This window comes from Macaca nemestrina, chromosome 15 (assembly GCF_043159975.1).
Source record: "Macaca nemestrina isolate mMacNem1 chromosome 15, mMacNem.hap1, whole genome shotgun sequence".
In the NCBI taxonomy this organism is placed as follows: domain Eukaryota; kingdom Metazoa; phylum Chordata; class Mammalia; order Primates; family Cercopithecidae; genus Macaca; species Macaca nemestrina.
In genome coordinates this window covers 106,277,856-106,301,885 of record NC_092139.1, presented here as the reverse complement: position 1 = coordinate 106,301,885, position 24,030 = coordinate 106,277,856, and the positions used below count along the sequence as shown (strand labels likewise).

The 24,030-nt window shown below is 47.1% G+C and overlaps 1 protein-coding gene across 12 annotated transcripts in view; it reads left to right on the top strand.

The window, feature by feature from the left end:
* The first annotated feature begins 41 nt into the window (after positions 1–41).
* Positions 42–24,030, top strand: part of LOC105464444 (family with sequence similarity 227 member A) — an 80,131-nt gene continuing 56,142 nt past the window's right edge. For 3 of the 12 annotated variants that reach the window (XR_011614158.1, XR_011614157.1, XM_071080595.1), the window contains exons 1-6: positions 43–325; positions 4,387–4,727; positions 9,121–9,203; positions 13,275–13,344; positions 14,183–14,259; positions 17,182–17,328. Coding sequence is in view for 9 of the 12 variants with exons in the window: in XM_071080595.1 (XP_070936696.1) it covers positions 4,586–4,727; positions 9,121–9,203; positions 13,275–13,344; positions 14,183–14,259; positions 17,182–17,328 (519 nt within the window). In the remaining 3 variants the exon portion in view is untranslated. Of the gene's footprint in view, positions 326–4,386; positions 4,728–6,660; positions 6,797–9,120; positions 9,204–10,213; positions 10,272–13,274; positions 13,385–14,182; positions 14,260–17,181; positions 17,329–24,030 lie in introns of those variants that run through there. The other 9 variants (XR_011614156.1, XM_071080593.1, XM_071080598.1 and 6 more) reach the window with 8 other exon arrangements.

Here is a 24,030-nt window from a genome sequence, read left to right as displayed (position 1 = left end):
CACATTGGTCTGGGCCCCCGGCGGGGCTGTCACCATGGAAACGGCGTCTAGCGGACAACGCGGCGGCTCACGACGCTTCCATTGTTATGGGAAACGCGAAAGTGGTGACCGCGCCGGCGTTGCCTGGAGAACGCCTGGAGTCAGAGTAGCAAAATGGGCCTCTCCCCAACTCCCCTCCTCCTCCCTCAGCACAAGGCAAAGGGCACCCCTTGCTGTGAGTTTGGGGCACCGAGTGTCGGGGGCCCACCCAGAACTTTGCGGGATCCACTGAGGGACCCGTGGCGGGACCGGCCCCGGGTGCGTCAAATTCCGCCGATGCTTTCAGGTAAGATGGACGGACAGACGCACCATGACCCACCCCTGGCAGTCTGCCCCCTCTCCATGCCCTTATGGCGGCTTCTACAAGCAAGGGAAGCCGAGGCCCAGGGATTACTTAAAAGTCGCACTGTGAGCAACGGACAGAGAACTACTGGACGATCAACTCCAGGCCTCCTAGAGTCCTAACAGCGTGTTATTGGTTCCATCTCATAAGTGAAGAAACTTAGGTCGTTCAAGGAGTTTACCGGCTGCCTAGTGGGTGTACCAAGGCATCCATCTAGTGAAGGGCAGGACCCAGGGGTCTTTGGCTCCAAGCGCAGTTCTCTTCCGACTACACCACCCTGCATTAAAAGAGGGGAGACTTCCATGTCCTAGAACTAAAATCTTCACAGTCTGGCTCGGCATTGTACAATAGAAACATAAAGCAGGCCACATATGTGATTTGGAATTTTCTAGTAGCCTCATTTTTTTTAAAGTTAAAAAAAAAAAAGCCAAGTGAAATTAATTTGAGTAATGTTTTAACTCCATTTGTCTAAAACATTACTATTTCAAGATATAATCAGTATTTCTAAATTTATACTGCTTCCATTTCAAAAATTTTTTTTTTTTTTTTAAGACGGAATTTCACTCTGTTGTACAGGCTGGGGTGCAGTGGCGTAATCTCGGTCTCTCGGGTTCAAGCGATTCTGCTGTCTTAACCTCTCGAGTAGCTGGGATTACAGGCGCCCGCCACCACTCCCAGCTAATTTTTTGTATTTTTAGTAGAGACGGGGGTTTCACCATGTTGGCTAGGCTGGTCTCGAACTCCTGACCTCAGGTGATCTGCTTGACTCAGCTTCCCAAAGTGCTGGTATTACAGGTGCAAGCCACTGCACCCAGCCAAAATTTGAATTAATTAAAATTAAAATTTTACTCTTGGCTGTTCTATCTATGGAGTAGCCGTTCTTTTATTGCTTTAAAAAATTTTTACTTTTTTTTTTTTTTTTTTTTGAGACGGAGTCTTGCTCTATCGCCCAGGCTGGAGTGGCGCGATCTTGGCTCAGTGCAACCTCTGCCTCCCTGGTTCATGCCATTCTTCTGCCTCAGCCTCCCGAGTAGCTGGGACTACAGGGGCCCACCACCACACTTGGCTAATTTTTTTTTTTTTTTTTTTTTGGTATTTTTATTTATTTATTTATTTATTTATTTTTTTTTTTTTTAGATGAAGTCTCACACTCTCACCTAGGCTGGAGTGCAGTGGTGCAATCTCAGCTCACTGCAAGCTCCACCTCCTGGGTTCAAGCAATTCTCCTGCCTCAGCCTCCAGAGTAGCTGGGACTACAGGCACCCACCACCACACCCAGCTAGTTTTTGTATTTTTAGTAGAGACTCTAGCACTCTGGGAGGCCAAGGCGGGCGGATGACGAGGTCAGGAGATTGAGACCATCCTGGCTAACACGGTGAAACCCCGTCTCTACTAAAAATACAAAAATTAGCCAGGCGTGGTGGTGGGCGCCTGTAGTCCCAGCTACTTGAGAGGCTGAGGCAGGAGAATCACTTGAACCCGGGAAGCAGAGTTTACACTGAGCCAAGATTGTGCCATTGCATTCCAGCAACAAGAGTGAAACTGTCTCAAAAAAAAAAAGAGCATTGCATTCATTGTGCACTTTATTTCTACTATTATTACAATTTCTACTATTACTGCAATATAATAAAATAATTCTACAACTCACTATATTGTAGAATCAGTGGGAGCCCTGAGCTTGTTTTCCTGCAACTAGACAGTCTATCTGGGAGTGCTGAGAGACAGTGACAGATCATCAGGCATTAGATTCTCATAAGAAGCACACAACCTAGGTCGCTCGCATGCACAGTTCATAATAGGGTTTGCACTTCTATGAGAATCTAATGTTGAAGCTCGTCTGACAGGAGGCAGAGCTCAGGCGGTCATGTGAGGAATGGGGGGTGGCTGTAAATACAGACAAAGCTTCTCTCACCTGCCACTCACCTTCTGCTGTGCAGCCTGGTTCCTGACAGGCCACAGACCTACACCCATCCATGGCCCCGAGGTTGGGGACCCTGATTGTATGACAGAAGGTTATACTAAAAAGTCTGTCAGATGCTAAAGTCAGAATTGTTTTTATATGCTCAAATATATTAACTTTTTTGTTATTTTATTTTTCTTTTTTTCATGTCCCCTATTCTGAAAAGCACCAAATATGTTAACTTTATTTATTTATTTATTTAGAGACAGGTTCTCGCTCTGTCTTTCAAGCTGGAGTGCAATGGCGTGATGTCGGCTCACTGCAACCTCCACCTCCTGGGTTCAAGTGATTCTCCTGCCTCAGCTTCCCGAGTAGCTGGGATTCCAGGTGCCTGCCACCATGTCCAGCTCATTTTTGTATTTTTAGTAGAGTTGGGGTTTCACCCTGTTGGCCAGGCTGGTCTCGAACTCCTGACCTCATGATTTGCCCACCTCGGCCTCTGAAAATACTGGGATTACAGGCTTGAGCCACTGTGCCCAGCCCAAGTACGTTAACTTTAAACAAGGCATTTGAATCTTGACTGCCAGAATGTGTGATCCATGAGGGCAGAAGGTTTCTTACTCTTCCACTCATCTGCCTCCAGCACATAGCATAGTGGATATTTGCCACAGGGTAGATATTTAATGAAGCTAGGTTTCTTCCCTCTCCTTTTATCCTCCCCAGGTAATGGCAGTAAAAACTTACCGTGTTTCAGAGAATACCTAAAATGGTATGAAATATTCAGAAGGGGCTGGGAGCGGTGGTTCACGCCTGTAATCCCAGCACTTTGAGAGGCCAAGGTAGGTGGATCACCTGAGGTCAGGAGTTCGAGACCAGCCTGGCCAAAATGGTGAAACCCCGTCTCTACTAAAAATACAACAATTAGGCAGGTGTGATGGCAGGTAGCTGTAGTCGCAGCTACAAGGGAGGCTTGAGTCCAGGAGGTCAAGGCTGCAGTGAGTGAGCCGACATCGCGCCACTGCACTCCAGTCTGGGTGACAGTGCGAGACCTTGTCTCAAAAAAAAAAAAAAAAAAAAAAAAACGAAAAACAACAACAACAAAAAACTGTGGTAAGTCTAAAAGGAATCACAGTTAATCCATAATTTGCCTAATGGAGAAAGCAGTAGAAGCAAATCATTCAAGTTCACTATTGTGAGTCCTGCAATAGATGAATGCAGAACGCTGGGGCTTTGCAGAGGAGGGATGGTGCTAAAGGCTTGGAATTATTTGAGAAGGTTTCCACAGATGTGTCACCTGGGCATAGTCCAACAGAGAGAACCGCATCTGGAAAGGCACAGAGGTAGGAAGACATGGTGTGGTCAAGGACCAGGAAGAAGTTCTGTGGGTCAGGCGTGTAAGATGCATGTCTGTGGAGAAGAGGATGGAGCAAAGGCCTGAACCGGAGGAGAGGGAAAGAGAGTATGGTGAAAGGGTACTTGAGTTAATGTTTCCACCAAACTCAACGTTTTCTCTGTCCTTCCGTTATGTATGAGCTTCTAGAGGGCCGGATCGAAGTCTTTTGCTCTATTATAACGAGGCCTGTCACACTAGACTCTGGACATAGAGGGCCCACAAATGGTAGTAATGGGCTCCTGGCCAACAAACAAGGACCCAGGAGAGCTGGCAGGCCAGAGTGTTCCAGAGCCAAGGAGGAAGAGTAGGGTTGGGGCTAGTTTTCTGAGAGGGAGCAGAAAGCCTCAGGTTGATCAGGAGCCTTGTGCTGAGGAGATGGACCCCTTATTCTAGAACCATAGCATCGGAATGCTGGAGAGAGCCTTGGGGTCACCTAATCCAAGTCTCTTTTAGAGTTGGGACTCAGAGAAACAAAGAGATCTGATTTCATTTCTAGCTTGGGAACTGACTTGCTGAGTGGTCTGGAGTAGTCTGGAGCCCTGGCCTTTTCCGCATTCTAGTCTCCTTATTTTTAAGACTAGAACAATTTTCATCATGGGGGAGAGGCAGAGGGAGAGTCGGGCATCAGACATTGGAAGAACAAGTCCACATACCTTGAAATCTTCATTTAAGAATGGGCTTCTCAGACGGAACCCTTTCATTCCCGCGCAGGCATGGGACATGTGCTTCGCCATCAACCCTGCGTAGCTGGTGAACGTGGCTGGGCTCTTCCTCTTGTGTTTTCTGAGCTGGCTCTATGCCGTTTATGATTTCCAGGAGACTGATTAAACAAAGGACAAGACTGGAGTGGGAAATGAGAGGCTCTTAAAAGTGGAAGATTTTTGTTTGTCCATTTACAAGAAATTGGACAATGGATCACTTCAGGAAGATGGAGGTCATCAACCTCACCGCCCTACCGATGATACCAGTGGATGAGCACCTGGCTGTCTCGCTTGTCGCACGGGATACAATGGTGAAGACTGTGAGGAAGGAGTTAGAGAACAATCCACCCTGTATCCTTCTGGTGGTGTTGCCTACAATAAGACCAAATACACCTAACTTGAGTCATGCTACAGAGATCTAATCAGTGCTCAGGTCTATAATGCACATTACTTATTAGTTTGTCCCTTATACATTCATTTTTTTTCTTTTCTTTCTTCGTCTTTTTTTTTTTTTTGTGAGATAGAGTTTCACACTGTTACTCAGGCTGGAGTGCAGTGACACAATCTCGGCTCACTGCAACCTCTACCTCCCAGGTTCAAGCAGTTCTCCTGCCTCAGCCTCCTGAGTAGCTGGAATTACAGGTGCCTGCCACCACACCTGGCTAATATTTTATATTTTTAATAGAGATGGGGTTTCACCATGTTGGCCAGGCTGGTCTTGAACCCCTGACCTCAAATGATCCACCTGCCTCGGCCTCCCAAAGTGCTGGGATCACAGGCATGAGCCACCACGCCTGGCCAGATACATTTTTTTCAGTTACTTAAATGCTACCTATCCTCTAAAAGAATTTGAGACTGTGAAGGATTGTTTGACTCCAGTATTTTTACTAATATAATCAGAAAGAGCCCGAAAGGAAGAAGTTCTGGAAGTATTTGTTGAAAGAATGGGGAAGAAGATTTTAAAAGCTAATTTTATTATTTTTTTATTATTATTATTATTTTTTTGAGACGGAATCTCACTCTGTCACCCAGGCTGGAGTGCAATGGCGCAATCTCAGCTCACTGCAAGCTCCACCTCCCGGGTTTACGCTATTCTCCTGCCTCAGCCTCCCTAGTAGCTGGGACTACAGGTGCCTGCCACCATGCCCGGCTAATTTTTTTGCATTTTTAGTAGAGACAGGGTTTCACCGTGTTAGCCAGGATGGTCTCGATCTCCTGACCTCGTGATCCGCCCTCCTTGGCCTCCCAAAGTGCTGGGATTACAGGTGTGAGCCACCGCACCCTGCCTAAAAGTTAATTTTAAAAAATGGTTGCTTTGTTTCCCTTCGACCTCCCAAAGAATTATAGATGTTATTGATAGCAACTAAGAAGTTGTGGTGCAACCCTCCACCCTCAGACAGATGAGCATGAAACCCAGCTTTTTCTTTTTCTTTTTTTTTTTTTTTTTTGAGACGGGGTCTCACTCTGTTGCCCAGGCTGGAGTGCAGTAGCGCAGCCTCGACTCCCCGCAACCTCTGCCTCCCAGGTTCAAGGGATTCTTCTGCCTCAGACCCCAGAGTAGCCGAGATTACAGGCACCCGCCACCATGTCTGGCTTATTTTTGTATTTTTGGTAGAGATGGGGTTTCACCATGTTTGTCAGGCTGGTCTCGACCTGACCTCAGGTGATCTACCCTCCTCAGCCTCCCAAAGTGCTGGGATTACAGGCGTGAGCCACCACGCCCAACCTTTAGCCCATTTTTAAATCAGGTTATTTTCTTATTGTGGAGTTAAGAGTTCTTTGGATATTTTGTTTGCTTGGGTTTGTTTGTTTGTTTGTTTGTTTGTTTTTGAGACATAGTCTTACTCTGTCGCCCAGGCTGGAGTGCAGTGGCACGATCTCGGCTCACTGCCATCTCTACCTCCCCGGTTCAAGCGATTCTCCTGCCTCAGCCTCCCAAGTAGCTGGGATTACAGGCGCCCGCCACCACGCCCGGCTAATTTTGTATTTTTAGAAGAGACAGGATTTCTCCATGTTGGTCAGGTTGGTCTCGAACTCCTGACCTCAGGTGATCTGCCCACCTCGTCCTCCCAAAGTGCTGGGATTACAGGCATGAGCCACTGTGCCCGGCCTTTTTTTTTTTTTTTAATCAGGTTGACCTTGACTCTTCTCACCTGCCAGCCCTTCTCCCTGGCCCCAAATCTGCTCCTTCTGGCATCATCCAGGCTCTACCAGCATCTTATACTTGCCCTGGCCCTGTCTTCGTTCATCCTCGTCTCGCTTCTGACCCTGAGTTGTATTCCAGGGTCACAGAACTCCATCTCTGGAGGACCTTACAGCTTGTCCAGCAAATAACCCTCTCAGGCTGGAAATAACCCCAGGTCTTTCCATCTCCTGTGGAACTCATTTACCTTCAAGCCATGCTGCCAGCCCAGCTGCAGGTACCGCTCTGCCCCCCTCACCTTCCGTGCCTCTCAGAAGCCCTTCTTAAGATGAGGCAAAGTGTCATCCCATCACAATTTGCTTCAGGGTTTCACTTTGCAGGGCTGCTTTCTAATGTCCCCGCTTTCTTCTTAATCCCACACCTAACAAGTCCATTTCACCTACTGTGATTTGTCATGTCCCTTCTTGGTGTCTTCCTTTTTCAAGTATCCTCCGATTTGTAAGAACACTCGAGGGTAATGGAAGTAAGAGTAAACCTTGCTTTATGTGAAGGCAGTGAGGGTGATAGGATTATGGGGGTTTTACAAAGGATATTGATCCTAGATCAATAGAGCCTAAGACAGAAAGAAATGCAAAAGCTGAGAGGGTAGGAAGAGGGGCCATAGAACTGAACAGATTTTAAGTGATAAGGTCGAGATACCCTTTGACACAGTCATCTGTCACCTGAAAATCTCTCATAAAGAAATATTCTAAAATATGGAAACAGCTCTCTATGTGACATCACACGTGCATCACAGCATTCTTTATTTTTCATTTTCTGTTTTTTGTTTTTTGTTTGTTGTTGTTGTTGTTGTTTTGTCATTCAGGCTGGAGTGCAGTGGCATGATCTCAGCTCACTGCAACCTCCACCTCCCGGGTTCAAGCAATTCTCCTGCCTCAGCCTCCTAAGTAGCTGGGACTATAGGCGTGTGCCACCACGCCCGGCTAATTTTTGTATTTTTAGAAGAGACGGTATTTCACCATGTTGGCCAGGCTGGTCTCAAACTCCTGACCTCGAGTGATCCACCCGCTCAGCCTCCCAAAGTGCTGAGATTACAGGCATGAGCCACCGAGCCTGGCACACAGCATTGTTTTGTTTTATTTTATTTATTTTTGAGTTGGAGTCTCACACTGTTGCACGGGCTGGAGTGCCGTGGCACAATCTTGGCTCACTGCAACCTTCACCTCCTAGGTTCAAGCGATTCTCCTGCCTCAGCCTCCCAAATAGCTGGGATTACAGGCACCCGCTACCACACCCAGCTAATTTTTTTTATTTTTAGTAGAGACAGGGTTTCACTATGCTGACAAGGCTGGTCTCAAACTCCTGACCTCGTGATCTGCCCGCCTCGGCCTCTCAAAGTGCCGAGGGATTACAGGAGTCAGCTACCGTGCCAGCCAGCATTATTTATAATTGCCAAAAAGTGTAAATAACTTAAAACTTTTAATATCCCAGGAACAGTTAAGTATATTAAGGTGTATCCTCTACATGGATTAGTATAATGTCATTTAAAATGCTTATCATGAAGATCCTTTAGCCAAAGGGAAAATACTCATAATAATGAATGGAAGAGTGGCCGGGCGTGGTGGCTCACGCCTGTAATCCCAGCACTTTGGGAGGCCGAGGCGGGCGGATCATCTGAGGTCAGGAGTTTGAGACCAACCTGGCCAGCATGGGGAAACCCTGTCTCTACTAAAAACACAAAAATTAGCCAGGCGTGATGGTAGGCGCCTGTAATCCCAGCTACTCAGGAGGCTGAGGCAGGAGAATCACTTGAACCCAGGAGGCAGAGGTTGCAGTAAGCTGATATCGCACCACTGCACTCCAGCCTGGGTGACAGAGCGAGTGAGACTCCATCTCAAATAATAATAATAATAATAATGACTGGAAGAGAAGTCAGAGTAGTAAAACAGGCTTACACTGAGATTATAAATACAGACAAAAATATGTATGTACGAAATACTAGAAGGAAAGTTCCCAAGTCCTAACAGAGTTGTTAGGATGGTGGCATTATGGATGACTCTTTTTCACTTTTTGTATGTTCCAAGGTGTCTATAATATGGTCAACTCTCATTTATAATTTGCAAAGTATCTCATTTAAAACAAGATAAAGAAATATGGGCTGGGTGCTGTGGCTCATGCTGTGATCCCAGCACTTTGGGAGGCTGAGGTGGGTGGATCACTTGAGCCCAGGAGTTTGAGATCAGCCTGGGAAACATGGCGAAACTGCATCTCTACAGGAAATTTTAAAAATAAGTGAGGCATGGTAGTGTGTGTCAGTAGTCCCAGCTACTTGGGAGGCTAAGGTGGGAGGATCGATTGAGCCCAGGAGGTCTGCTGCAGTGAGCCATGATTGCACCACTGCAATCCAGCATGGGCAACAGAGCGAGGCCCTGTCTCAAAAAAAAAAAAGGAAGAAGGAAATGTGAAAAATGTGAATGTTTGCAAAAAAAAAAATTAAGGAGAGAGGCTGTGTAGACAGGGCTGCCCTTCTCACCAGACAAGCCCTATCCTGTTCTGTGTGTCATCATCACCCTGAGTTTCCTTAGCAGACTCACCTCCCAGCGTGCCTTATTGGCTCTATGCACCAGGTGAACCAAAAGATTGCTGACATAAATCTGCGTACCGAGCCATCAGCCAACAGCCTGGTGAGTTACCTGTGCTGGAGCTGAGACGAAGCTTCTGACAGGGGCGGGCCCTGGGGATCATTAAGGTGTCACAGTGCCCTGGGGCCTCTCCATTTATTTGAAAACGTGTTTACACAATTGAGCACTCAACGTTAATTTTTTAAAAAATGAATGAACTTTTATTTTTTATTTTTTATTTTTTTGAGACGGAGTCTCGCTCTGTCGCCAGGCTGGAGTGCAGTGGCGTGATCTCAGTTCACGGCAACCTCCGCCTCCTGGGTTCAAGCAATTTTCCTGCTTCAGCCTCCCGAGCAGCTGGGACTACAGGTGCCTGCCACCATGCCTGGCTAATTTTTGTATTTTTTAGTAGAGATGGGGTTTCACCATGTTGGCCAGGATGGTCTCGATCTCTTGACCTCAAGTGATCTGCCCACCTCGGCCTCCCAAACTGCTGGGATTACAGGCATGAGCCACCATGCCCAACCTCTTTGAATATTTTGGATATTTTGGATAACAGCCTTTTGTTGAATTTTTTTTTGCAGATATTTTCTCCTAGTATGTGACTTGTCACTTCATTCTCTTGACAGTGTCTTTTCACAGAGCAGAAATTTGCAATTTTACGAAATTTAGCTTATCAATTCCTTCATGGATTGTACCTTCTGTGTCATATCTAAAAAGTCATGACCAAACCCAAGGTCACCTAGGTTTTCTCCTGTTGTCTTCTGGAAGTTTTATAGTTTTATGTTTACATTTGATTTTGATCCATTTTGAGTTCATTTGTGTGATCGCTGTAGTTTTTACCTCTCAGGGTGTCTACACTGAGCCTCCAGAATTCATTTATGACAGTTTTGGCTTTGCTACTGGTTCCCATGGAGGTTTCTGCCCATGGGTTTATCCTCCTGCCGGTTGTGATTCTCTGTATCTACCTGCCTGTCTTCAGTTTTCAGGCAGTAGTTTGCCCTGTGACCTCACTTCTCTGATAGATATAAGAGTTGTTAATTTTTCAGTTTATTCACCTTTACTTATTATAGGGACGGAATGGTGACTTACGAGATCCTTACGTGTGGACCTGAAATGAGAAGTCTGAAGGTTAATTTTGGTACATTTTTATTGGGGAAAAAATACAAACCCTTCAATAATTCTCAAACACACCCACACACACACGCACACACACACACACATATCTTTTTGAGAGGCAGGAGTGCTAAATGTTAAGCAAGTAGCTGTTGTGTAGCACAGCTCCCACAAGATGGAAGAACATGGGCATGAATCATCTGTAAGTGTCTTTTTGGCTATTTTGGATTTTGGCAATGGTGTATATTTGTTTCTTATTTTTAACTGCACTTAAGAAATCTGAGGCATAAATCTAAAGATCTCTAAGATATGGAGATAGAGATTTCAAAATGAGGACAACAAAGAAATGTCAGCCAACCAACAGGTCGCTACTGAAGACCTGCTCCTGGATGGTGCTGGGTACGTTGTTTTGGGGTCAGTTTCCCATGCTGCTCAGACTGGATGGTCCCTTACAGCTCACTTGCTCATAGTGGTGTGAGGCAGAGGATTACAATGATGAAGATTTACTCTTTGAGAGATCCAGTGAGCTGCAGGCGAGTTCGCCCGCAGGTTTTTCTTTTCTTTCTTTTTTTTTTCTTTTTTTTTTTCTTTTTGAGACGGAGTCTTGCTCTGTCGCCCAGGCTGGAGTGCAGTGTCGCAATCTCGGCGCACTGCAAGCTCCGCCTCCCGGGTTCCCGCCATTCTCCTGCCTCAACCTCCCAAGTAGCTGGGACTACAGGCGCCCGCCACCACGCCCAGCTAATTTTTTGCATTTTTAGTAGAGATGGGGTTTCACCATGTTGGCCAGGATGGTGTCAATCTCCTGACCTCGTCATCTGCCCAACTCGGCCTCCCAAACTGCTGGGATTACAGGCGTGAGCCACCGCGCCCGGCTCTTTTTTTTTTTTTTTTTTTTTTGAGATGGAGTTTCACTCTTGTCGCCCAGGCTGTAGTGCAATGGTGCGATCTCGGCCCACAGTAACCTCCGCCTCCCGGGTTCAAGCAATTCTCCTGCCTTAGCCTCCCGAGTAGTGGGATTATAGGCACGTGCCACCACGCCCGGCTAATTTTTTATTCAGGAGCCACTATAAATGCATTAAAAATTCAGGACACAATGCAGATCTAGGAAATAAGCATCTCTAATGTGAAGGCTGGGGAATCTGTGTATTTGAATACTTCCCCGAAATGCTGGTCATTGGTCCGGTTTGGGAGTTGCCTTCCTGGAGAATGGCGCTACTTGTAGGCCCTGAAGTCATCTCAAAGGTAAACTCAGCCTAATGCTGGTCTTATCATCTTTCCTCCAAAACTTGCTCTTCTTTCAACATTCAACTATCCTTTCTCCCCTCTTTCTGTGCAAATCTTATCCATCCTTCCAGGCCATACAGTGTCTGCTACAATGACATTGGTAAAGATCAGAGGCATTGCTATATTGCTACAGTGACTCATACCCATCCAATTCATTCCTCATGCCTTAAACTTCAGCTGACTTAATTGGAGCAACAATGTTAATACATAGACTAACGCCTGTGATGGCACCCCAACCCCTGGCACACACATACAGACACCCCTGCACACATGCCCAGTACCTTTCACTCATGCAGACCAGGGAGGGCCCATGCGAGGGAAAGATGGGGGAGGCCTGGAGAGGTATTTCCCAGTTATCAAGCTGGGGAAAGTCGGAGCCTGATGCCATCAACACTCATGTCCGCCTCTTCTGGACATTTGGCTGTGACTGCTCTGGCCCACATTGACCTCACTTTTTTGATTCATAATCACTGCAGTTTAGCATTTAATTGTTCCATGAGTGCTAATTTGGCTCTCCAAATAGAGTGTAAGTCCCTTGAGGGCAAAAACACAGACTCATAGTTGTTCGTTAACTTTGTTACCCAAGCTCATTGCTGGACTATTGGTTGACAGTCAATGCAACTTGGGTCACTAGCATTCATTTTTCTTTCTTGCTTTTCAGAGGGTAGGAGGATGGGGGTGGGGAGGAGTCAGAGGTGAAGAGAAGTCTCTCTTGAGAGGTCAAAGGTAGATAATAGATACCCCTTATTGAGCAGCTCCTATCTGATAGCCTCTTTGCCAGTGTTTTAAAATACATTAAACACTTTATTTTTGACCTTTATAAGAACTCTGGAAGAGTCTGGGCTCAGTGGCTCACACTTGTAATCCCAGAACTTTGGGAGGCCAAGGCGGGTGAATCACAAGGTCAAGAGATCGAGACCATCCTGGCTAACACTGGTGAAACACTGTCTCTACTAAAAATACAAAAAATTAGCCGGGCGCGGTGGCGGGCACCTGCAGTCCCAGCAACTCAGGAGGCTGAGGCAGGAGAAAGGCGTGAATCCGGGAGGCGGAGCTTGCAGTGAGCTGAGATCGCGCCACTGCACTCCAGCCTGCGTGACAGAGCAAGACTCTGTCTCAAAAAAAAAAAAAAAGGAAAAAAGAAATTCATCACTGGAGACTGGATAAAGGTTGGGGCAATTGCTGGAGCCTTGCGTGCAGAATCACACCTGCTTCAAAGATCCATTGCTGTGCTACAAACCACCCCACCTTAACGCTTACCATAAGGTGTATTGTTCAGGCTTCTGTGGATCAGGACTCAGATGGCCTGTCCACTGGATGAGCCAGCGGCTGGCTCACTCGTATAGCCACAGTCAGAAGGTGGCCAGGTGGGCTGGACGGTACCCAATGGTCTTACTTGCCCTGGAAGATAGATATTATTAGATATTAATTAGATATTATTATCTCCCTTTTACAAAGAGATTAAACAATCGCTTGTTTAATTTCTAATTCCTGCTCTAAATCACATACTCCTAGAAGAAGGGGCAGCGTGAGACAGTGGGGATACTCTGGGGGATGATGTCAGTGACATTGAGGCCACCAGGACCTACCACCTGGAGAAAGACAAGGCACTGGCCACAAACTTTGCTCCAGATCTTTTGTGTACCAACGAGAGAAAAGGCCCAGTCCCTAACCCCACCCTTCTCCAGGATTTGCATTAATCCCTAATGCCCCTCTTTTTCTTGGTTTTTGAAGGCAATTGAGAGATTTGAGTTGGAGAAGAAGGCTTTAAGAGAGAAAACTCGCAGCAGTCCAGGAGACAAAGGCAAAAACCTTTCCCTTAGCCTTGATGCTGTTTTCATGGGGTTTGTTTTTTTTTTTAGTATCTAAAATGCAACTGAGTAGGAATCCCAAGTTTCAGATGAGGATGTTTCTATCTTCTGAAGGAGCCTTAAACCTGACTTTTTGACATTGGGCAAGGAAGGAGGGAGGGACAGTACCATTTAGAGACCACCTACATGTGACACCAGGTGCTTTTATCCACATTCCCTTGTTTTTTTTTTGTTTGTTTGTTTTTTGAGCTGGAGCCTCACTCTGTCACCCAGGCTGGAATGCAGTGGTGTAATCTCGGCTCACTGCAACCTCCGCCTCCCGGGTTCAAGCAATTTTCCTGCCTCAGCCTCCTGAGTAGCTGGGATTACAGGGGCTCGCCACCGTGCCCAGCTAATTTTTGTATTTTAGTAGAGACGGGTTTCACCATGTTGGCCAGGCCGGTCTCTAACTCCTGGCCTCAAGTGATCCGCCCACCTCAGCCTCCCAAAGTGCTGGGATTACAGGTGTGAGCCACTACACCCGGTCCCTTGTTAAATTTTTATAACACCTGGGAGGTAGGTACCATTTAATATATTTTATAAACGAGGAAATAGCCTTGGAGGGAAGGGAGTAACTTACCTAAAGTCACAGTCTGTCTGCTCCTCCTTGCTGCTTCTCTGGATCAAGTGGTCTAATCAGATAAGTCAGCAACACAGTTGGGATCTATGAGACTAGTAGTGGGAGTGTCCTCTGGCAGCTCAGGTGGAAGGAAAAAGCACAGCTGTAAGCACTGCACAGCTGTGGACAGACCCTGTGGTTCCTCATTTATCTCTTTCTCCATTTTTCTGCAGTCAAGAGACAAAGAAAATCTCAGTATTCCTGCAAAGGCTCAGAACTGAGACATGCCAGATCTTCTGTTATAAAAAGGGTAAGGGATCTACTGCTGGGTCTGTTTCTGACTGGCTTCTGCTAGGTATGAAATAAAGATTTTATTCCTAGGGAGGAGAATACTTGGTGCCTGGGTAGTGATTATGAAGGAAAATCACAGAGTTCCTAAATTTAGAATTTCTCATAACACCCTCAAAAGGGCAGAGCTGACCCCAGCCTCAGAATAGGGAGTGTGACAGAAGTCATGTGTCTGCTTATTTTTAGATCTTAGAAGGTGTCTCCGCTCAGAGATGTTCAGGTCTAATCCAGAGCCACAGTGCCACGCAGCTCCAAGGGGCTGTCCACACTGCAGGCCCCTGTGCGACTCTTCTGAGTCACACCCCATGCTAGTTGTGCCACTGCAGACTTACTGTGGATACCTCAGGAAGCTGAGATTCAGGAGCAGTAAGGTGACTTGTCACAGGGTCATGCAGCTCACTGATGGCAAGCCCCACTTCCTGCTCAGTCCTCTGACTTGAGACAGGCTCTCTCCACTGCCTCCCCTGCAGCGATCTGGCCCCACTGCACAGCCCCCTAGTTCAGATCCTCCTTGGCTTCTTCTTTTTTTCTTTTTTCTTTTCTTTTTTTTTTTTTTTGAGATGGGGTCTCTCTGTCACCCAGGCTGAAGGGCTGGAGTGCAGTGGCACGATCTCAGCTCACTGCAACCTCTGCCCCCAGGGTTCGAGTGATTCTCCTGCCTCGGCCTCCCAAGTAGCTGGGATTACAGACATGCATCACCATACCTGGCTAACTTTGCATTTTTAGTGGAGATGGGGTTTCACCATGTTGGCCAGGCTGGTCTCGAACTCTTGACCTCAGGTGATCTGTCCAGCCCAGCCTCCGAGAGTGCTGCGATTACAGGCATGAACCACCATGCCCGGCCCTTAGCTTGTTCTTTACACCGCCTAGGTCTTAAGTATCCAAACCTTTAAATGCTGGGGAATCTGAAACAGTATGTTGTTCATATCCTTCTTACACCTTTTGGCCTAGGAAATTCCAAAACAGCACAAGGCCTAAGGGGGATGTGAGTCTGCATTGGAGCTGACATACAATCCATTGACGGTGGCTGAGCTAAGTGTCCTGCAAAGGTGGCTCAGCCAGCACATGGCAGAGCTGCCACCTGACTCCAGTCATCTGACCCAGAGTCAGTGCCGCAAATCATTAACTGTTCTTCCATTGTCCATGGCCAGAGCCCAGTTAGGAAGTCATCTGGGCCATCTAGATGTTTCAGTGGGCTCCTTTGGGTGTCAGAAGTTTCCTCTTTTACATATTTTTACATTTTTTATAGTTATCATGTTTTAGTTTTATCCTAAAAATCATCTAATGGTATATATTAACCACAAAGATAGTAATATCCAATATTAGCATTTTAAGAAATTCACACTAAATAAATAACCCCAGAGGAAGGGGAACGACATGCTCCAAGCTACTGATCATATTAATAGTAACCAAAAGTAATCAGTGAGTAGTTAATTAAATTATAGCACATAGTAACATGATATATCATCGTTGTTTTTTTTTTTTTTTTTTTGAGACGGAGTCTTGCTCTGTCACCCAGGCTGGAGTACAGTGGCGCTATCTCTGCTCACTGCAAGCTCCTCCTCCCGGGTTCACGCCATTCTCCTGCCTCAGTCTCCCAAGTAGCTGGGACTACAGGTGCCTGCCACCACACCCGGCTAATTTTTTTTGTATTTTTAGTAGAGATGGGGTTTCACCATGTTGGCCAGGATGGTCTCGATCTCCTGACCTCGTGATCCACCCACCTCGGCCACCCAAAGTGCTAGGATTACAGGTGTGAGCCACCGCATCCGGCCGATATATCATCTTAAATGATAATTTTGAAGACAACGTAACTACATGAAAATCTAAAGTAAAGTAGATAAAGCGGGATATAAAAATCATATACATATATATTTGACTTCTTAGAGCTATCAAAGTCAGCCAGACAAATCATATATAAATCATATTACGATTGAAGTTACATATTTGTGTTTGTATACATTTGCTCAAAGTCTATAAGGGAAAACAGAAATAACGTAGACAGCACTTTGGGAGGCCGAGGTGGGCAGATCAGCTGAGGTCAAGAGTTCAAGACCAGCCTGGCCAACATGGTGAAACCCCATCTCTACTAAAAATACAAAAAATTAGCTGGGTGTGGTGGCGGGCGCCTGTAATCCCAGCTGCTCAGGAGGCTGAGGTAGGAGAATTGCTTGAACCAGGAGGCAGAGGTTGCAGTGAGCCGAGATCATGCACTGCACTCCAGTCTGGACAACAAGAGCAAAACTTCTCACAAAAAAAGAAAGAAAGAAAGAGAGAGAGGGAGGGAGGGAGGAAGGAAGGAAGGAAGGAAGGAAGGAAGGAAGGAAGGAAGGAAGGAAGGAAGGAAGGAAGGAAGGCAGGCAGGCAGGCAGGCAGGCAGGCAGGCAGGCTGGCTGTAGATAGGAGTTTGGAAGGGGTCCTAGGATCCTAAACGCCCCTCATTTTCTCATTCTATAAGATTGTTTTTTTTGTTTTTGTTTTTGTTTTTTTTTTTTGAGGCGGAGTCTCGCTCTGTCGCCCAGGCTGGAGTGCAGTGGCCGGATCTCAGCTCACTGCAAGCTCCACCTCCCGGGTTCACGCCATTCTCCTGCCTCAGACTCCCGAGTAGCTGGGACTATAGGCACCCGCCACCTCGCCCGCCTAGTTTTTTGTATTTTTTAGTAGAGACGGGGTTTCACCGTGTTAGCCAGGATGGTCTCGATCTCCTGACCTCGTGATCCGCCCGTCTCGGCCTCCCAAAGTGCTGGGATTACAGGCTTGAGCCACCGCGCCCGGCCTCTATAAGATTGTTATATTGTCTTCATAATAAAGAGGGGAAGCTAGCCTATTGTTTCAAACTGTCAAAATGTGACCCTCATTTTCATATTCTGCTCTTTTGCTTCAGAAAACAGCAGATAAAAATCTGCTGGCGGAGCTGTACCAGTATCCCTACTTTAACAGCTCCAAGCCAAACAAGCTTCCGAATGGAGTCAACTTCTGTGACATGGTGGGCAATGTGATCCGGGCTGAGAGAGACTGCTTTAGTGGCAAGGTAAGGAAAAAGCAGTGCCTGCCCTGACTTTACCACCCCATGGGGCAAATGCAGCTGTCACCCTTTCACACCCCAAGAGAAACTGAGGAACTCACCTAGGGCCACAGGCAGGCAGGTGTCTGAGCTGAGCTAGGAACCCCAGCCCAACTTCACTACAAAACCTAGATTCCTTCTACCAGAGCAACAGTGTTCAGACTGTTTTAATCACATATCCTACTGGTGTGCAATTTTTATCACAAACCCTCATTGAAATGTGTCTGTTTATAAATTACATACTTATTCTGTTGCCAATCACCACAAAGGATATTAGTATGCTTAATCTCTCTTTCTTTTTTTTTCTTTTCTTTTCTGTTTCCTTCTTCCTTCCCTCCTTCTTTCTTTCTTTCTTTCTCTTCCTTCCTTTCTTTCTTTCTCTTTCCTTTCTTTTTCTTTCTTTCTTTCTTTCTTTCTCATTCCTTTCTCTTTCTTTCTTTCTTTTTCCTTCGTTCCTTCCTTCCTTCCTTCCTTCCTTCCTTCCTTCCTTCCTTCCTTCCTCTCTCTCTCTCTCTCTTTCTTTCTTTCTTTTTCTTTCTTACTTTTTGGAGACAGGGTCTCCCTCTGTCACCCAGGCTGGAATGCAGTAGCACTGTCATAGCTCACTGCAGCCTCAAACCCCCAGACTCAGTGATCCTCCCGCCTCAACCTCCTGAGTAGCATGCACCACCACACTGGTTAGTTTTTTAAAAAAATTTTTGTAGAGGCAAGGTCTTGCTAGGTTGCCCAGGTTAGTCTCAACTCCAGGGCTCAAGCCATCTTCCCCTCCCCATCCTTGGCCTCACAAAGTGCTGGGATTACAGGTGTGAGCCACCACGCCCAGTCAATTGCTTTTCTTTCTTATGTAGATGTTAGTTAGAATATTCTCTTCTCAAGCCCCTGGGGGTGAGTATGCCTCCTTGCAGAGCCGCGCACTAGAGCACCCTGGGTTCCTTGTGAAGAAAGGAAGGAAGTATTCTAAGGCCCAGAGGAACCTGTTTGCTCAGGCGGCACAAACACTGGCAGCTCTGGAGATGGGGGATGATTGTAGGGAGGTCTTGGAGAAGGGAAGAAGCCCAGAAAATGGTCTCGGCCGCTGTACAGCTGTGCCTCATGGCTCTTCATCATCACACAACTCTGGTGTCCCCAAAGCAGCTCTGATCATTGTCCTCTGAGCTCCTAGGCAGTCACCCCACCATTCCTGAGACCCAGCATCTCAGTCTCTTCTACCTATAGTTCTCACTGCTGCTTTGAGCCACACCCCCATCTCTCTATCTCTGTCTCCCTCTCCTTCTTGTCATGCCCTTCCCTACTCTCTAATTTTTTTTTTTTTTTTTTTTTTTTGAGACAGCATCTCGCCCTGTCACCAGGCTGGATGGAGTGCAGTGGTGCGATCTGCAACCTCCGACTCCCTGGTTCAAGCAATTCCCCTGCTTCAGCCTCTTGAGTAGCTGGGATTACAGGCATGTGCCACCACGCCCAGCTAATTTGTGTATTTTTAGTAGAGACAGGGTTTCACCATGTTGGCCAGACTGGTCTCGATCTCCTGACCTCGTGATCTGCCTGCCTCAGCCTCCCAAAGTGCTGGGATTACAGGTGTGAGCCACTGCGCCTGGCCCCCTCCTCTCTTCTTTATGGCTTCTTCCTGCTGCCTTCTCTCTGGGCTATGTCGGTCCCATCTGTTTCTTGCATTCTGACTTCCTAAGAGAGATGATCTGTTTGGGCCAGTCACTGCCCAGAATGACAGTGCTGTTTGCTGGCATGGCCTGCAGTCCGTCAGTGGAAGGGGCGCTGGTCTCTGGGCCTGGCAGCGGGGGCCCAGGTGTCGGGTACCTGATTCCCTTTGCTCCTGCTTTCCTCAGGGGAGAGGCAGTAGGAGGGACGGGTGCTCAGAGCATCAGGTTCCCTACAGGACAGTGTACAAAGATGCTCACCACCATGTTCATTACAATAGCAAGGAAGTGGAAAGCAGTACATCTGGGTGGTTAAGTGCCTCTCTGACCTCTAATTTCTTCTCCTGTGAAATGGGAATAAAAACAGTCTCTACCTTGAGGTGTTATTGTGAAATAAATAAGATAATGCATAGAAAGGTGTCTAGCACAGTGCTAGAAGTCATCAATTCTAAGAAAATGGTAGTTTGTATGATTAGTGTTATTAGAAACAATTTAATGGTCAATAATAGAGGAATAGCGTGGTCATCTTTGCCATCTATATCATGGACCGTGTAGCCATGATAAAATGTGATGATAAAAGTGGGTGTTTATAAAAGAGTGTATTTTAACATGCCATGCTGTGATGTTGAATGAAAAGCATCAGCATGTAAAACTCTCTACAATTCAATCTTTTTTTTTTTTTGAGACGGAGTCTTCCTCTGTTGCCCAGGCTGGAGTGCAGTGGCGCCATCTTGGCTCACTGCAAGCTCCGCCTCCTGGGTTCACGCCATTCTCCTGCCTCAGCCTCCCGAGTAGCTGGGACTACAGGCGTCCGCCACTGCGCCCGGCTAAGTTTTTGTACTTTTTAGTAGAGATGGAGTTTCACCATGTTAGCCAGGATGGTCTCGATCTCCTGACCTCATGATCCCCCTGTCTCGGCCTCCCAAAGTGCTGGGATGATAGGCGTGAGCCACCGCGCCCTGCCAATCTTTTTTTTTTTTTGAGACAGAGTCTTGCTCTGTAGCCCAGGCTGGAGTGCTGCAACCTCCCACTCCTGGGTTCTAGCAATTCTCCTGTCTCAGCCTCCTGAGTAGCTGGGACTACAGATATACAACCACCATGCCTGGCTAATTTTTTGTATTTTTAGTAGAGACAGGGTTTCCCCATGTTGACCAGGCTGGTCTTGAACTCCTGACCTCAAGTGGTCCACCTGCCTCAGCCTCCCAAAGTGCTGGGATTACAGGTGTGAACCACCGCACCTGGCCAACAATTCAATCTATGTAAGTGCACACATGGGAAAATTTTAGATGAAATACATAGATATTACCACTGGTCTCTGAGTTATAAGGTTATAAGATTATAGGCCGGGCATGGTAGCTCACACCTGTAATCCCAGCACCTTGGGAGGCTGACGTGGTTGGATCACAAGATCAGGAGATCGAGACCATCCTGGCCATCGTGGTGAAACCCTGTCTCTACCAAAAATACAAAAATTAGCCGGGCATGGGGGTGCACGCCTGTAATCCCAGCTACTTGGGAGGCTGAAGCAGGGGAATTGCTTGAACCCTGGAGGCGGAGGTTGCATTGAGCCAAGATGGCACCACTGCACTCCAGTCTGGGGCTATATCGAGACTCCATCTCAAACAAATAAAAAAAGATTATAAGATTATAGTTGTTTTCCTCCTTTTACGTCTTCTGTTTTCAAGTTGTCTGTAAGAAGCACCTGGAGTTATGCTTCTTGGACCCGCTGTTCCTGCACAGTTTGCCTTGACAGACCGCCTGGGCGCAGCCTGAGTGTTCTCAATTCATTTGCGGGGTTGGTGGCCCCCAAGGACAGAGACTGCTATGCTATTTAATGCCCCATTTTTGAGGTCCTATGGGGAATCTTTTCCTTCAAACTTACTACAAATAAAACTGTGCAACTCCCAGAATGCTTTCAGCCTTACAGCTGAAACTGTTTCTTGCTTTTCTTTGGCTCCTGGGAAACTCAAAGCAAATTTGTGCCCCATCTTTGAAAGGACCTTCTTCCACCCTGCTTAGGGGCCATGTCAAACTTTCACTCACCTCCACAAATCCTCTCCTCTGTTACCTCCCCTCACTCTTGGCAGTCAACTTTAGCTCTGCTTTAGAGTCTGGGGGCTGCCACCAACCCTGAGCTCCACAGAGACAAAAGCCCTTCCCATCTTGCCCTATCTGGGAGCGCCGTCTCAGCTCTGTACCAGGCCTTGCCTGGACTTCTTGGAAGAGCTGTCCACACATGCTGGCTTCATGTTCTCATCTCCACTCTCTTCATCCGGCTGCAACCTGGGTTCCCACTCTCACCCACTGCTGAAAGTGTCCCGAGTCAATCATTAGCTTTCACCTTATGGAATCTAAAGATTGTGTTTCTGTTGTTATTAGATAACCTCTGTAGAACTGACCCAGAGGACGACTCCCCACATTCTGAAATTCTTTCCCCTTTGGTTTTGGTGGGTCATTGTCCCTCTATGCAAACAGCACTATCTTGGTCTCCCAGGCTCCTTTACCACCCACGTTCTTTGGGACCCCTCCCTCTGCTCTCTGTCTTCTCCCTCTGCACAAACCCTAGGGGTCAGGTGGACCTGGGTCATTGTCTTACTCTCTTTGTGCTCTATCACAGAATACCCGAGGCTGGTAATTTATAAAGAACAGAGATTTATCTCTTTCAGTTCTGGAGGTTCAAGATCAAGGGGCCACATCTGGTGAGGGCCTTCGTGCTATGTTATCCCGTGGTAGAAGATGGAAGGGAGAGAGGCTAGAGAGAGAGGGCAAAAGGACTGAAATTGCTTTTATAACCGACCCACCTCCAGATAACCACATTAATCCATTCGTGAGGGTGGAGCCCTCTAACCCAGTCACCTCTTCTTAGTCCCTTACTTCCAACACTGTTGCACTGAGGATTAAGTTTCTAATATGTGAACTTTGGGGGACACGTTCAGACCATAGCAATCATATTCCCATATGAAACCAATCACTGCTTCAGAATTGTGTCACTTCCTCCAGGGCCTTCACTGTACTCCAGACTCCCATATCCCTCCATCCCTCTGCCTCTGGCCTCAGCGGCCCTCAGGCTCTCATACCCATCCATTCTGCTTTTCCTCCAGGACTCCCCATCTTGTTGAAAACACAGCTTTCCACCTGGGCATCAGCCAGTCTCCTCTCTTACCCTCATCTCTACCTCTGTGCACTCTTAGGAAGATGTAACTACTGTCTTTCCTGTGTCTCTTCCCCTTCCCACTGGCCACTGTCAAGTTCAGGCCCCACAACTTCCTGTCTGGGTTACTGTGCCTTCTGCCCAGCTTGCTGTCTGCCTTGCAGTTCTAATCCCCTCCAATGCATCTTGTACACTGCCACCAGGGATCTTTCTAGAACACCAGTGTCACAGTGTTCTACCCTGTTGAAAATGTCTCAGCACCAGTGCCGTTTCAACCTCCGGTCCAGTTTCAGAACCGCTCCCAGTCCTGGCACCAGGTGTCTCATAGCCTGGCTCCTGCCTGTTCCTTCACCCCTGCACCCGTTGCTTCCTCTGCACAGAAAGCCCTTGGAGCACCCCACATGTGTCAAGTGCTTCCACAGCCTGGGCACATGCTTTCCCCCTCTCTGAGGAGCTCTCAGCTCTCCCTTCATCCTGCAGTTATTTTCTTACATCGTATTTTGTTTTGACTCAGAAGGCATACGTGCATGTGTGTGACATGAGTATATTGTACACTGCTGAGGATTGGGTTTCTGGTGAACCCATTTCCCAAATAGCGAACATTGTACCGACAAGTTATATTTCAGCCCTCGTCCTCATGATCCTCCCCCTTTTGAGAGTCCCCCATGTCTATTGTTTCCATCTTTATGTCCATGCGTACCCAGTGTTTAGCTCCCACTTGTAAGTGAGAACATGCAGTATTTGGTTTTCTGTTTCTGAGTTAGATCACTTAGGATAGTGCCTCCAGCTCCATCCATGTTGCTGCAAAGGTCACGATATCATTCTTTTTTTATGGCTGTATCATCCAGTTTTTGTTTTGTTTTGTTTTTTTTGAGACAGACTCTCACTCTATCGCCCAGGCAGGAGTGGAGTGGTGTGATCTTGGCTCACTGCAACCTCCGCCTCCCAGGTTCAAGAGATTCTCCTGCCTCAGCCTCTCAAGGGCCTGGGATTATAGATGCGCATCACCACGCCTGGCTAATTTTTGTATTTTTGGTACAGACGGGGTTTCACCACGTTGGCCAGACTGGTCTTGAACTCCTGACCTCAGGTGATCCCCCCGCCTCGGCCTCCCAAAGTGTTGGGATTACAGGCGTGAACCACTGCGTTTGGCCATCCAGTTATTTTTACTCGTAACACTGTCTCGAGACCTGAAGAGCAGATGAGATGCCCTCTCTGGGCTCCACATCCCCCTGGGATGCCTTGTCCGGGGATTCCTATCACACTGTTGTAAACGTCTCTTTATCTGTGAACACCTGGAGGGCAGGGAGTCTACGGCATCATCCTGGGCACCTGTAGGTGCTCAATAAATATTTTTTGAAGAGCTGACATGAAATTCTTTTTGAAAGGAGGGAGGAGTGTGAATGAATAAACAATCAGTAACTAGTATACTCCTGCAAGTGTGTCCTGAATGCCTGGCAGTGTTCTAAGCACGTAATAGGAACCACTCATCAAACCTCCACAACAGTCCTTGAGGCAGGGACCATGACCATTTCCATGTGTTGTGTGAAGAAACGGAGCACAGAGAGGTTCAGTAACTTTACTCAAAGTCACACAGCCAATACGTGAAAGAGCTGGATTTGAATCCAAGCAGTCTGGCACTCAAGTCTGTGCTCTTCATCACTCCACTAGACTGCCAGTCTGAAGAAACACGAGGAAAGGTGAGAAAGACAAAGCAAACAGCAGGGCTCAGAGAGCTCCTTGTGAGTGGATGAGGCTCGTTTATCCATGCGTGTCGATCTTACCTGTGTGGAGGCTGCAGGGGAATGCCACAGGGCCTTTCCCTCTGCATCCTGGAGATGGGAGAACAGGCTTTCTCCAGATGGT